A 12,256-nucleotide genomic window follows, 5' to 3' on the forward strand; every position below is an offset into this window, starting at 1 on the left:
TTGCTAATATTTCAGAAAATTTTAAAGACCAAGTTATGATGGACAGCCATCTCCTGGTTTTGTTAAGCTATTTACAGTCTCTTTTTTGTGGTCTGTAATTTTTGTTTGGGTGGGGTTGTTTCACTGTTTATGAATGTATTGATTTTTATCTGGTTTTATACTGCCTGTAAGTCTCCAATTGTGATGGGGTAGAAATGAGATTAATAAATAAATATAAATAAATAAATAGCCAAATTGCATTTGAGAATAAAAAGTCTTCCTAAAAATAATGACAGACATATCCTATCGATGTGTAGAAATTGAAATTCTCCTATGCGTGGTGAAATCTAATTCTGCTGGAAGCGAATTGTAGTTTAATCCTCTTGTCACATCACAGCAGTTTCTTCTCCGCAAAATGGAAATAAAACTCCTGTTTCTCATTTTGCTTCATGATGCATAAAGATGGATACAAGAATTCCATTGAAAAGAAATTGCTAAACATTTGCTTTCCCCAAAAGAAAAGTGTAGACTGATCTTCCATATTGCCTGTAATTCCCTCTGTTTATTTAAAGTAACATCTATGCATATGTCTTCTTATTATATCTATTAAATACACATTCTGACAACAAGGCCAGCCAACACTGAATAGGAACTGAATTCTCAACTGGACAGAGGATATAGTAGCCTTGCCATATAAAGCAAGAGAAATCCATCAAGAATAGCTTCTGCCTACAAATTGAATGCAGGACTACCCAGGCACACAGCGTGATGTATTTCCTGGTTAGGTATTCAACTTATTGGGTGAGTCAGTCATTCTTTGTCAGCTTAATTTATTTTACAGAGTTGTTAAGACAAGATGAAAGAACCCCACTCTTCTTGTTCTGAAATACTGGCAAGAAAGGCAGGATTGCAACTCATGGCAATAGTTGAGGAGATGAATCTTTTAGTCAAAAGATTTAAAAAAGCCTACCAGGCACATGCAAATGCCCGGAGCATAATCTGGTATTCTCAAATGTATATTAAAAAATTAAATGTATATTTGAGAATTTGGTAGACAGTTATAGAGTCTGGGGGCCACAGACTAATAACCAATGGTTTGAAATGAATTTTTTTCTATCGTCTGTATGAGAAAGAATTTTTCATGTCATACAACCTGTCTCTCTACGTACCAGTTTAATGTCATAAAATCTGATTTCAGGCTAAGTGAAAAATAAGGTACAAGGCTCAGTTAATACAGCGGTAAGAAAGTAAAAAGGCATTATATTGTCTCATGTCATATACACATACTGTGTTTCCCCAGAAATAAGACCCAATCTTATATATTTTTTGCCTCCAAGAGAGGCACCAGGTCTTATTTTCGGGGGATATCTTACCCTCTTATCTTAGGACCACCATAGCCAGGCCTCCCATGCCCCGAGACCTGTCAAGCTGCTGCCCAAGTTTTCTGTGGCTGTATGCAGCCACGTGTCACGTGATGCATTGCACCGGTGCTGCTGCTTGCGGCAGACCACATGGCTCATCGCACCAATCGTGCCAGTGCCACCACTTGCAGCAGGCTGTGTGGCTCGTGCCACTAATGCCACCACTCGTGGCAGCAGGCTGTGTGACACGTTGCACCCATCACGCTGTTGCTGCCGCTCGTGGCAGGCCGCGTGGTGCATCGTGCTGATACCACTTGCAGCAGTCCGTGTGGCACGTCACACTGCGGCACGCACAAGTGGTGGCACCGGCACAATGCCCCGCACACCCTCTTGCTGCAGAACTCAAGAGAACAGTGTGACAGGCGTCAGGGTGTGGGAGGCCTGGCTGCAGTGGTCCTAAGGTAAGAGGGTGTGAGGTGCATGGGGCAGCTCCACCACCCCCATCTCCGCTCTACCTTGATTTTTACGAGTGTGCACTGCCCCCAAACTAGGGCTTATTTTGGGGTTAGGGCTTATAGTAGATGCACACATAAAATCAAGCTAGGGCTTAATTTCGGAATATTTTGGGGGAAACACGGTATACATATTAAGGCAACCAAGGATACCTAAGGCTTTTAAAAGAAAAAGTAAAGTATTTTGGGAAAGAACAAAGTACCTTAGGTGGTGAGAATAATCTCTTTCTCATTGTATTATTTTGAGGAAGAGTTAGAGTATACTCCGGGTTACCTTACAAAACACAGCCATGCATAGGTAAATGGAGCAAAGTGAAGAAGTGAGGCTGATAAGATGGTAGCAAGTAAGAGAAGGTTAACATTGAATACCATAGTAGCATGAAGGAGAAAATGCCCTGGAATGCACATGATCAATTCTGTGGCAGGCTGTCATTCAAGGTGCTTGCCAGGTATGTTAAACACGTGGAGGCAGAAATTAGTTTGGAGCATCTCTCCAAGCATAAAGTGTTTTTTTAAACTACTGGGATTGGAATTTCCTTCAGAAATCGTGGGTGCTCCATCACCGGAGGTTTTTAAGAAGAGACTGGATAGCCACCCATCTGAAATGGTATAGGTTCTTCTGCTCAATTAGGGGACTGGACTAGAAGACCTCCAAGGTCCCTTCCAGCTCTATTCTATTCTAATTCCCACCTTGACTTTATAACATGACTGTCTGTTTAGCAGGCCTTACCTTGGCAACGATGGTCTCTTAGTTTCTGACAATAAGTTTAAATAAAACACCAGAGAATTTCTGAAAGCCTGGCATTCCAACAAAACAGCCATCAGCAGACATATAGAGATAACCCCCATGTACATATCTTTTAAAAGATAAATGTCAAGAAAAGAAACAAATACCCAGAAAACATCCTCTCTAGCAACCAACAGTCAGATAAGCAAGAAAAACCGCTCGCTAAACAATCAGAGAAAAAGTAACACTCTAATTAGGATATTACCAGGAAAGAATCACATTCCAACCATGTCTAGCAGGGCAAGCTACTATATACAAACAGCCTACAAACGTCACTCTCCAATTTAACCAAAAAAATTGACTGTAATATACAGATGGAACAATAGGAAAATAAGTGCGTTAGCTCTACAACGAACCTGGCTGCAGCCATCTTAGTTGTTTTAGATTGCCACATGAAAGGGAGGGGGTGAGGAGTACCTTTACTAGTCTAAACAATTCTGAGTCCCGTGGGAACCAAGGTTATTCGCTCGCTTAGGATGAAGGGTTGGGCATTTTATTAAAAAGCCTCCTCATTGGGGAACATAGCTGATTCCATAGGACTGGGGTGGGAAGTTTTACTTTGTAATAGTGTAACTCTTTGGAGGGATTTTCAGACTTGGTTTCACTTTTGACCCTGCCAATATTTTATATGTAATAAACAGGTTCTTTGTGGAAATCTCAAGCCTCGGAGTTCTGCTTTATTTGGCTCCATCTATGAAAGGCCTGAGGTTTACATCATGCTATATTTTAAGATAACTTTTATAAAATGATGTACCATTGGTATACATCATCAGAGAAATTGTCTAGAATGTATAACACTTGAAATTTATATTGGAAATGGGAACAACGTGAATAAAAATTTTATCATGCTTGGTGGATATGGAAAAAAGCTAAAACATTCTGGATACAACTACATATACTGATTCGGGGGTTTTAAAGATTAATACACAATAGAGACCAGAGGGTTTTATTTGGGTTTGATAGACAAACATTTGAAAAAAGTCATGGAACTCGTTTTCATACATGATAAATGCAGCAAACTGTAGAATAAAATCATGATGATATGCTTCAGGCACAAAGTGATATCCAGTGTTGTATGTATAAATCATGCTTCTGTAACTTTTTTTTTCCTTCTCTCTTTCTGGTTCTTTTACTCACAAAATATATCCTAGAGCAGAGTTCCCCAACGTTTCTGGTTTTGCGGACTGGTGTGTTGGGGGGGAGAGGGGATGGTGCCGCATGAGGGCAAGTGCACACATGCACGCACCCAACTCCATTTGTGTGAGCGGCCTGCATGCTCGCCTGCCGGTCAGCAAATAAGAGTGTGCACATGCTTTCGCCCACTGCTTGTACAAATGAGGATGCATGCACATGCATGCTCTCCAGCCATTTCCGTGGACTAGTTGCAAACCACTCATGGGCCACTAATAGGCCACAGTCTACAGGTTGGGGACCCCTGCCTAGAGGGTCTCTCCTAACTATGGGAATAACTGTAGAGCACATCCATGGAGCTATAGGTGAGAGGAGGTTATACTACTTACAGTTGATTCTGAGAAGCAGTTTGGCCAATAGATAAACATTAATACTCTTCATTGGGAGACCACATAATTTAATTCAAAATTAAAAGATTTGCCTTATGTATTCAAAGTTACCTTTTCTGCTATCATAAAATTATAGCGGAGTGAGTCTCGGGTACAAATAGCTCCCAGTAAAAAAACAAAAACAATGTATAAAAACCACCTGCAAAGAAATAAAAAAATATCACAGCTTTTTTAAAAATAACTTCCTTAATAGCATAAGCTAGTTCAGTAAGCAGTAAATTTTCTTCGCTCTGAAAAATATTTTAATCGTTTTAGGAACAAATGTGGATGCAACTGAAATGGATGCAAATTTGGAGGCAAATGCTAGAGGAACATGATTTCAATCGCACTCTCCAAGAATGGAAAGGGACGGCCCAACTATGAAGATCCAAAGTTGGAAATTCTTTCCCACATGTAACTGTAACTTTAGGAAAATGTATTCTAACATAGTCCTGGTGCTTAGATTTCAATGGTAGAGGAACCATTGATGTTAAAGTGGTACCTCGGTACTCAACCGCTTCAAAACTTGTCAAACTTGGTACTTGGCTCACTTTGACATGAAAGTACTGTCCTGGGTACTTGTTGTTTGTTTGGTACTCGACGTTCTGCGATAGGAAAAGGGGGAATGGCTGCGGAGAATGGAGAGGAAGTCAGCCAGGTTGGGAAGGTTGCTGACATAGAAAAGGGACAGACAAGAAGCCAAAACAAAAGTTCATGTGGTAAGTCACATGACTTGTTTAGCACTCGTCATTTTTAAAACTTGTCAGTCCTCCCAGAACCAATTAATGATGAATACTGAGATACTATTGTGCAAGGGAGTTCCACTGAGGAAAAGGGGCCAATCTATCTGTTAATGGGCAGGTGTAGAAACATCAATTCTTCCTCTACCATCCAAATCTAACTGCTAGAATAGATCTTCAATTTATCAGTCAGGATCTATTTGCTTAGAACTAAGGATACATTGCTAAAACATTTCTTAATTTTATGAATTATGTATATTATAGTTTTTCATGATTGTATCAAAAAATAATGCCTAGGAATTGAATTCAAATTAAATTAGATCCTAATAATATGTGATTAATTCTTGCACATTTTTGAAAACAACAATGTTCCTCAAAACAATTAAATCAGAGTCAGAGCTAAGGAAGCTATTTGTAGTTATCTTTTATTCAGATTATTGTGAAAAAGATAATTCACTGCTATCATGTATGTACTAGAAGCTGAACTGAGCAACCTAAACAAAAAGACAGGATATACTCCCTCAAAGATGCAATATAAAAGTTGGAGTATTGAAATCAACTAAAAATAGAAGGCAAGGGAAAAGGGACAAGAATGAGAGAACAGTAAGAAACAATGTATTCATATATGCATATCAGACTAACACTGATTATGGTATCTATTTTTTTTAATTTTTTTATTTTAATCCCATTTATATCCCGCCCTTCTCCGAAGACTCAGGGCGGCTTACAATCTAAGCACAAATCAAATGTGCTTAGCAATAGCCTTCATTCTATGTATATGCCTGCTTATTACTAGGGCTTTCGCCCCCCCCAAGCGGCATTATTACAAAGTCAGCTTATTGCCCTCAACAATCTGGGTCCTCATTTCAATTGGGTAATGAAATGTCTGCAAGAAAACAACCAAGCTCAGAGAACACCAAGGACCCCTTATTTCAACCCTAAGATACAAATATTCTCCTTTATTGGAATTTATTCAGACCAATGTTACACATTTTGCAACAACCGTAAATGTTGAAAATGTAAAAATGTAAATAGCTAAAAAGTAGTTTAAAGGAGAGAGGTGACTCCATATAATGAGGTGGATTACTACAAGTTTATTTTTCTTTTCTTCAAGATTGACTCAGCCGTTCATCCTTCCGAGGTCAGTAAAATGAGGACCCAGATTGTTGGGGGCAATAAGCTGACTGAGTAAACTGCTTACTGGGGGCTGTAAAGCACTATGAAGAGGTATATAAGTCTAAATGCTATTGCTATTCTTGTTGAAACCTTCCTGAAACCATGCTCTGGTTTACGAATATAATATGATTAAGGCTGATAATCTTCTTTACATGCTGACACATAGCATACCAATTGGATCTAACTTCTCTAAGCCTACAAAATATTAGATCCTGATGTTTAACTGCTGTGTTATGAAGTAGCTATCCAGCAAGGAATGTAGTCAAGTCTTTGTCAAGTCTTTAAGTCCTGTCTCACGTTCTCTGACTATGATTAAAATCATTCACCTGTAAATGAAAATGAGAAAATATCATATAAAATCAAGGTATCCCATATACTTTGTGGAGATGTGGGCAAAATTTTTTAATGAATTATGAATGATTAACAATGATTAACAATAATTATTAAGGTAGTGGGCCTGCTTTAGTTAAGAATCCTTCCTAAAAATCTGTGTGCTATAAAGTGCATCTAGGGATTTGTAGGGAGCATAAGAAAAGACAGCCCACACCTTACATGTCACTCATGTACTAGGAAAGACAGCTAATTATTTATTTGTTATTTTTATCTATCAGTCTTAAATTTATTCTGAAAAGGTATATGTTCCCTAAATTTGGAAAAGTGAAAAAGATGGGAGGATATTAACTAATTTATCTCTTTGTAATATGTCCAGGGCAGAAAGTGATCAGGGGTAAACAGCTGAATCCCTGCCAATTTTGATACAGAAGAGAGGGGAAAAAGGAAAAGTTATTATAATGGAAAATGGACTGACTTCAGAACAGTGATGAGCAGAAAGTTAGTTTGAGCAGAAAACAAATGCTTCAATTTTTTTTTATTTATAAGAACTTACGAAATGCCAATGGCAGATAGAGATCCTATAGGGATATCCGTTGCGGGTTTCCTGAGATCCCCACTCATATTAAACCCAGCCATCACTCCTGCAATTTGAGCACACATAAAAAAACAAACACAACACTGTTAGAGGGCTGTAAGAAGATGACCTTTTTAAAAAAACACAAAACAAAACAAAAACCCAACCCTGGTGCACATACTGATATCGGTGCCATGTATACAGCTTCGTGATTAAGCAACTGGGTCTCCACTGGCAACAGGATGCTAACCACATACCCACAAAGAGATTCTTTGTTCTAAATTGGACAATGTACTAGAAGAAAGGCACAGATTTAGACAAAAACAGCTTATCTGAAAACTATCACTTGAAAACAGTCCCTTTCCAAATGCCAGCTAACACTGAACTCGGCAGACCTTTCAACTAGGCTCCCCATTACATGAGTGGTTATCTCCATATACATGACAGATTCTGACACTTTCACAGGAAACTTTTGTTCCCTGTTTTTTTTTAAAAAAACAACAACAATAAGCCTTCAGACTTATATTAATGTCTGAGGACTCCTTACTTTTTGGAAAAGGTGGCTCTTTATACAAATAAGTAAATTAAATTAAAAAGTATTAAATTGTCCTCAGCTTACGACTACAATTGAGCCCAAAAGTTATGTTGCTAAGTAAGACAGTCGTTAAGAGAATTTTGCCTTATTTTCAACCTTTTTTTGCCACAGTTGTTAATAGAATCGCTGCAGTTGTTAAGTTAATCACCCAGTTGTTAAGTGAATCTGGCTTCCCCACTGACTTTGCTTGTCAGAAGGTCAGAAAATGTGATCACCTGACTCCGGCACACTACAACTGTCATAAATATAAGTCAGTTGCTAAGCATCTTATCAGGTGACCATAGGGATGCTATAAAGGTTGTGTGAAAAATGGTCATAAGTCACTATTTCTGTGCCGTTGTAACTTCGAACGGTCACTAAATGAACTGTTGTAAGTCAAGGACTACCTGTATTTGCAAAGTCACACTCACACATTTAATAGGAAATGGAAATAATTATCCGACAACTCTAATACAATTTTATCTTTCAGTAAAAGACTATTGAACCATATTTGCAGCCCAAAGTCAATTAATAGGATCAATATCCACCATCTATTTAAAAGCCATCAATCAGTTAGATGTGTCTTTGCCCAAATAGTGCTTTTGCTTTGTTCTAATTCACTCTAGTTCTAACCAGGAGATAATCCACAAGTGTTTGACAACTTAGAGTTTGATGCTTTCTACATTCATGCTCTGTTAAAGCGGCTAAGACCTCCATAAGAATAATGAGTATAAACTATAAGTTTATGGGTCTTTTTATTAATGCGGTGGCTCAGTGGGTTAAGCCGCTGAGCTTGTCGATCAGAAGGTCGGCAGTTTGGCGGGTCGAATCCCGAGTGCCGCGTAACAGAGTGAGCGCCTGTTACTCGTCCCAGCTTCTGCCAACCTAGCAGTTCGAAAGCACGTAAAAATGCAAGTAGAAAAATAGGGAACACTACGGTGGGAAGGTAACAGCGTTCCGTGCGCCTTTGGCGTCTAGTCATGCCGGCCACATGACCACGGAGACGTCCTCGGACAAGCGCTGGCTCTTCGGCTTTGAAACGGAGATGAGCACCGGCCCCTAGAGTCGGAAACAACTAGCACGCATGTGCGGGGGAACCTTTACCTTTACCTTTAAGCTTTCACAGTACTAATCATATTTGTACAGATCACTTAATTCTGTGGGCCTTATTTCTGAGTAATCAAGCTTAGGATTGCTGGGCAAGTAAAACACTTCAGTCAAAAATCATCAGAGGAATATATTCCAGTTCACAAAGTAAGTATATGGTAAATATTTGTATACATCCAAAACAGCTTAACAGTGTTTTAAAATCACCTATAATTCTTACTGATCTAACGGCAAAATCAACATATCCCAGGCCTACAAGTTTGCATTCAACTCATTTAACAGTTTTATTACTTGGATGATAAAAAGTCATTTAACTATCACATGACAAAATATTTGGGAAGAAAGCTAGAGACTTCCTCTGAAATGCTTTAAGTACCAAGTATCATTTTTTAAGAAATGAGCTGTTTTGTGTGACAGTCTTGCTTATATAAGTATATAATAACATTAAATCATTATCCTTGTCTCACTGGGGCACACGGCAAACAGACATACATACAAAGAACAGAGGTATTCAGGGGGAAAAAATAACACAAATGCTTCAATTCATATTAGTGCAACTGTTTCCCTTCAAGGAAATTGGAGCAAGGAGTGACTTAGCTCAATACTATGGATTAGCATCAATGAGACCGAATCATCACCTTGAATTCTGGTACAGTGCAATGAGGGCTAGAGAGCGCTTGGCCTGTGCAGCCAGAGATCAAATGGCTTCTGTGACACCACCAAATTAGTTAAATTCTCACCATTTTTATAGAGAATGGCTCTCTTGCCTACATTACTCAAGCTGCGTTCTCCCTCCCTGAGCATAAGAGCAAATCTATGTTTATTTTTTTCTAAAATGAAAAGAGACAAAGAAGCAGACAACAAACTATAGGAACAGAATCACCCACCGGAAAAAGCTTTTGCTGAGCAGCAAGCATGTGATAAAGCACAGATTTATAGAACTGTGTTAGCAGAAGAAGGTGCTAAAAATAATACCAATGCAGTTGTACTTTTTTTTTAGTTTTCTACCTGTGCGTATGAACATGGAATGACTTTCATTCCTTGCACCTTTTTACATTCATTATAGACCTTTAAAAAAAATGGAATCATTTGTTGACTACCAGTTATCTGGTGGATGCAGAAATCAAAACATTTGCTCTCTCTTTACTCTCCTTTTGGCCACTGCATATTCCCTTCTAATTATTATTATTATTGTACCTTTGAGTCAGTATTTACTCTTGGCGACTGCCTGAACAAGTTCCTGCAGTTTTCAGAGTGGTTTTGTCCTTGACTTGTCTCCCTTCTTCCTGGGCCAAAGTCACTCAGCTGGATTTGTGCCAAAGGCAAAGCTAGAACTCAGTGGCGTAGCGTGGGTTGTCAGCACCCGGGGCAAGGCAAGTAATTTGCGCCCCCTAACCCATGGATTTTAGCACTCGAGTCTGCCGCAGGGAGCCCCGCATCCTGGGCGTCCGCCGCACCCCCCACCCACGTCTCTCCCGGGAAAAGGGGGAAGGTCCGGCATCCCCTCCCTCACATGCGGCAGAAGCGCCGGGACCCGAGGCCGTGCCAGGAGGCGGGCGGCGCAGCGGAGCCTCCGCTTCGGAGCTGGCGGGGGGGGCGGCTGGGGGCGCCGCCGTCCCTTTCTTACCTCTGATGCCTGGAAGAGAGCGGGACCCGCCAGCGCAGCTGCCCGTCTCGCTCAGGCATGCACCGCGGCTGGCCGGGGCTTCCGCCGGGGGCGCATCCGGGCGTGGGGAGCGAGGGAGGGGGCCGGCACGATGCCCCGTGAGCTTGGCAGCCCTTGGCCGGAGCTGCGGCTAAGCCTGGAGCCGCACCAGCCCGCACCTGCTGCCCCGGGAGAGCTCGGCTCGCTCCTCTGACCCCCCCTCCCGCCACTGCCGCCCCCTCAGCCACGTGCGCCGGGCCACCACCGCGGGGGCCGCTCTAGCGCGGAGAGGGGGAGGCCGGTCCCCGTTCGGCCCGCCAGCCCCGGGAGAGCCCCGCGCGAGTGCCTCGCCAGCCGCTGAACTCTGGCTTTTGAGCAGGAGCGACCTTGCCCTGCTTGCCCTTGCCCGGCGCCGGGAGCAGCCGCCGCCGACCGCCCCGCTTTTCGCAAGCCCCGCTACGCCGCCGCCACCTGCCGCGGGGTGAGGGAGTCGGGGCCGCACCGGCGGGCGCTTCTCTGGCAGTGGGGCATGCTGGTGCCCTGCACTGCGCTCCGTCTGCGGGGGCCGCCCTGGGAAAGGTGGAAGTGCAGCTGTGGTCTGGGATGACTCCGAGCCCTGTCTGGCCGGCTTTGTGCCTCTGTCCCCCAAGAGTAGCTGGTTGTGAGTTGCTGCTTCCCCGAGTGCGCCTCAGCCCCGGATCCCCCCCCGCGGGACTCCAGCCGCGCGAAGGGCGCTTCGGCGCGTCTTCCATCCCTCCCGAGTGCGAGCGCGCCCCCCCCAGATGTTGCGCCCGGTGCGGCCGGCCCCCCCTGCACCCCCCACGCTACGCCACTGCTAGAACTCACAGTCTCCCAGTTTATAGCCTGGTGCTTAACCACCACACCAAACTGACACTTCTAACGCCTCTAACCAGTTTCAATTTCTTCTGACTTTAACTTATTTATTTAGTTATATTTATATACCGCCCTATTCCCTGAGGACTCAGGGCGGTAATTTTGGCTAAAAATCTGATCAGGGGCCTCTTAGCGCGTCTTAACTCGAGGCCCCTATCCAAGCCCAACCACCTCTCGGAGTCCCAAGGCTTGGGCCCGTCATTAAGGGGAGTATGAAAACAGGCGACAGGTCGCGCCCATGAGGCAGGAACCGCCCTAAGGGCATACAAGTCCGCTTCGGAATAACGATGGATCATATAGCACTCAATTAGTCTCTTGGGGCCGATGTTGAAAATATGGCCAAAGGATTGTTCATTGATGGTACGAAGATGGAAAAAGAACAGGTCCAGTGGGCATATCTCTCAATCTGCAAAGCCATCTCGGCTCTCACCCGAGATGGAGTTCCAAGGGACAACCTCAGCCGTCCTCTCACTCCGGCTGAGGAGTCTAGCTGGAACAGAGAGAGACAAGGGGAGTCCTAAGCCAGGCCCACCCTAACTGGTCTCCCACACCAGAGAGGTGGTCGCTGACCAGTCCAGAACCGTCCTCCCACCACGGTTCGGTCCCGTCCACACTGGATTATCCATAGGGGGATCTTAGTTCCCATCAGGTATGGAGCTAGCCGTAATGCCTGCCTGTCAACAAAAGAAGTAAGAAGCAGGCAGGCCAGGCCTCTGTCAATCCTCACAACGCCAGCCCGCACCGCCAGTCTGGGGGGGGGAGAACAAAAGATTCTCTCCCCAATGTCCATCCACCAGTCCAAGCCATCCTTCAACGGCGGAAAGAAGTGATCCCAGCAGTCATGTTGGGTCCTGGAATTCACTAACATGTCCGCCGGGGCCGATGACCAGGCCCACAATCTGCAACCACCATCCGAGAGAAGAAGGAGGCTCCTCGCCACCAAAGAACGGTGTCGGTCAGCAGATGGTCGTAAGAAGGATCTCCATCCGGTGGGGTCGTCGCCGCTGCCCCTCCG

General features: G+C 43.3%; 1 protein-coding gene across 1 annotated transcript in view; it reads right to left on the reverse strand.

Annotated features, from left to right (window-relative positions):
- The window catches only part of SLC12A8 (solute carrier family 12 member 8), an 80,791-nt gene that overhangs the window by 18,247 nt on the left and 50,288 nt on the right, over nt 1-12,256 (reverse strand). Inside the window, exons 7-8 of the mRNA XM_083356536.1 lie at nt 7,001-7,088; nt 4,271-4,358 (exon numbers count right to left, since the gene is read on the reverse strand). Of these exons, the coding sequence (XP_083212662.1) occupies nt 4,271-4,358; nt 7,001-7,088 (176 nt within the window). The remainder of the gene's footprint in view (nt 1-4,270; nt 4,359-7,000; nt 7,089-12,256) is intronic.

Source organism: Vipera ursinii, assembly GCF_947247035.1.
Source record: "Vipera ursinii genome assembly, chromosome: 1".
Lineage (NCBI taxonomy): Eukaryota > Metazoa > Chordata > Lepidosauria > Squamata > Viperidae > Vipera > Vipera ursinii.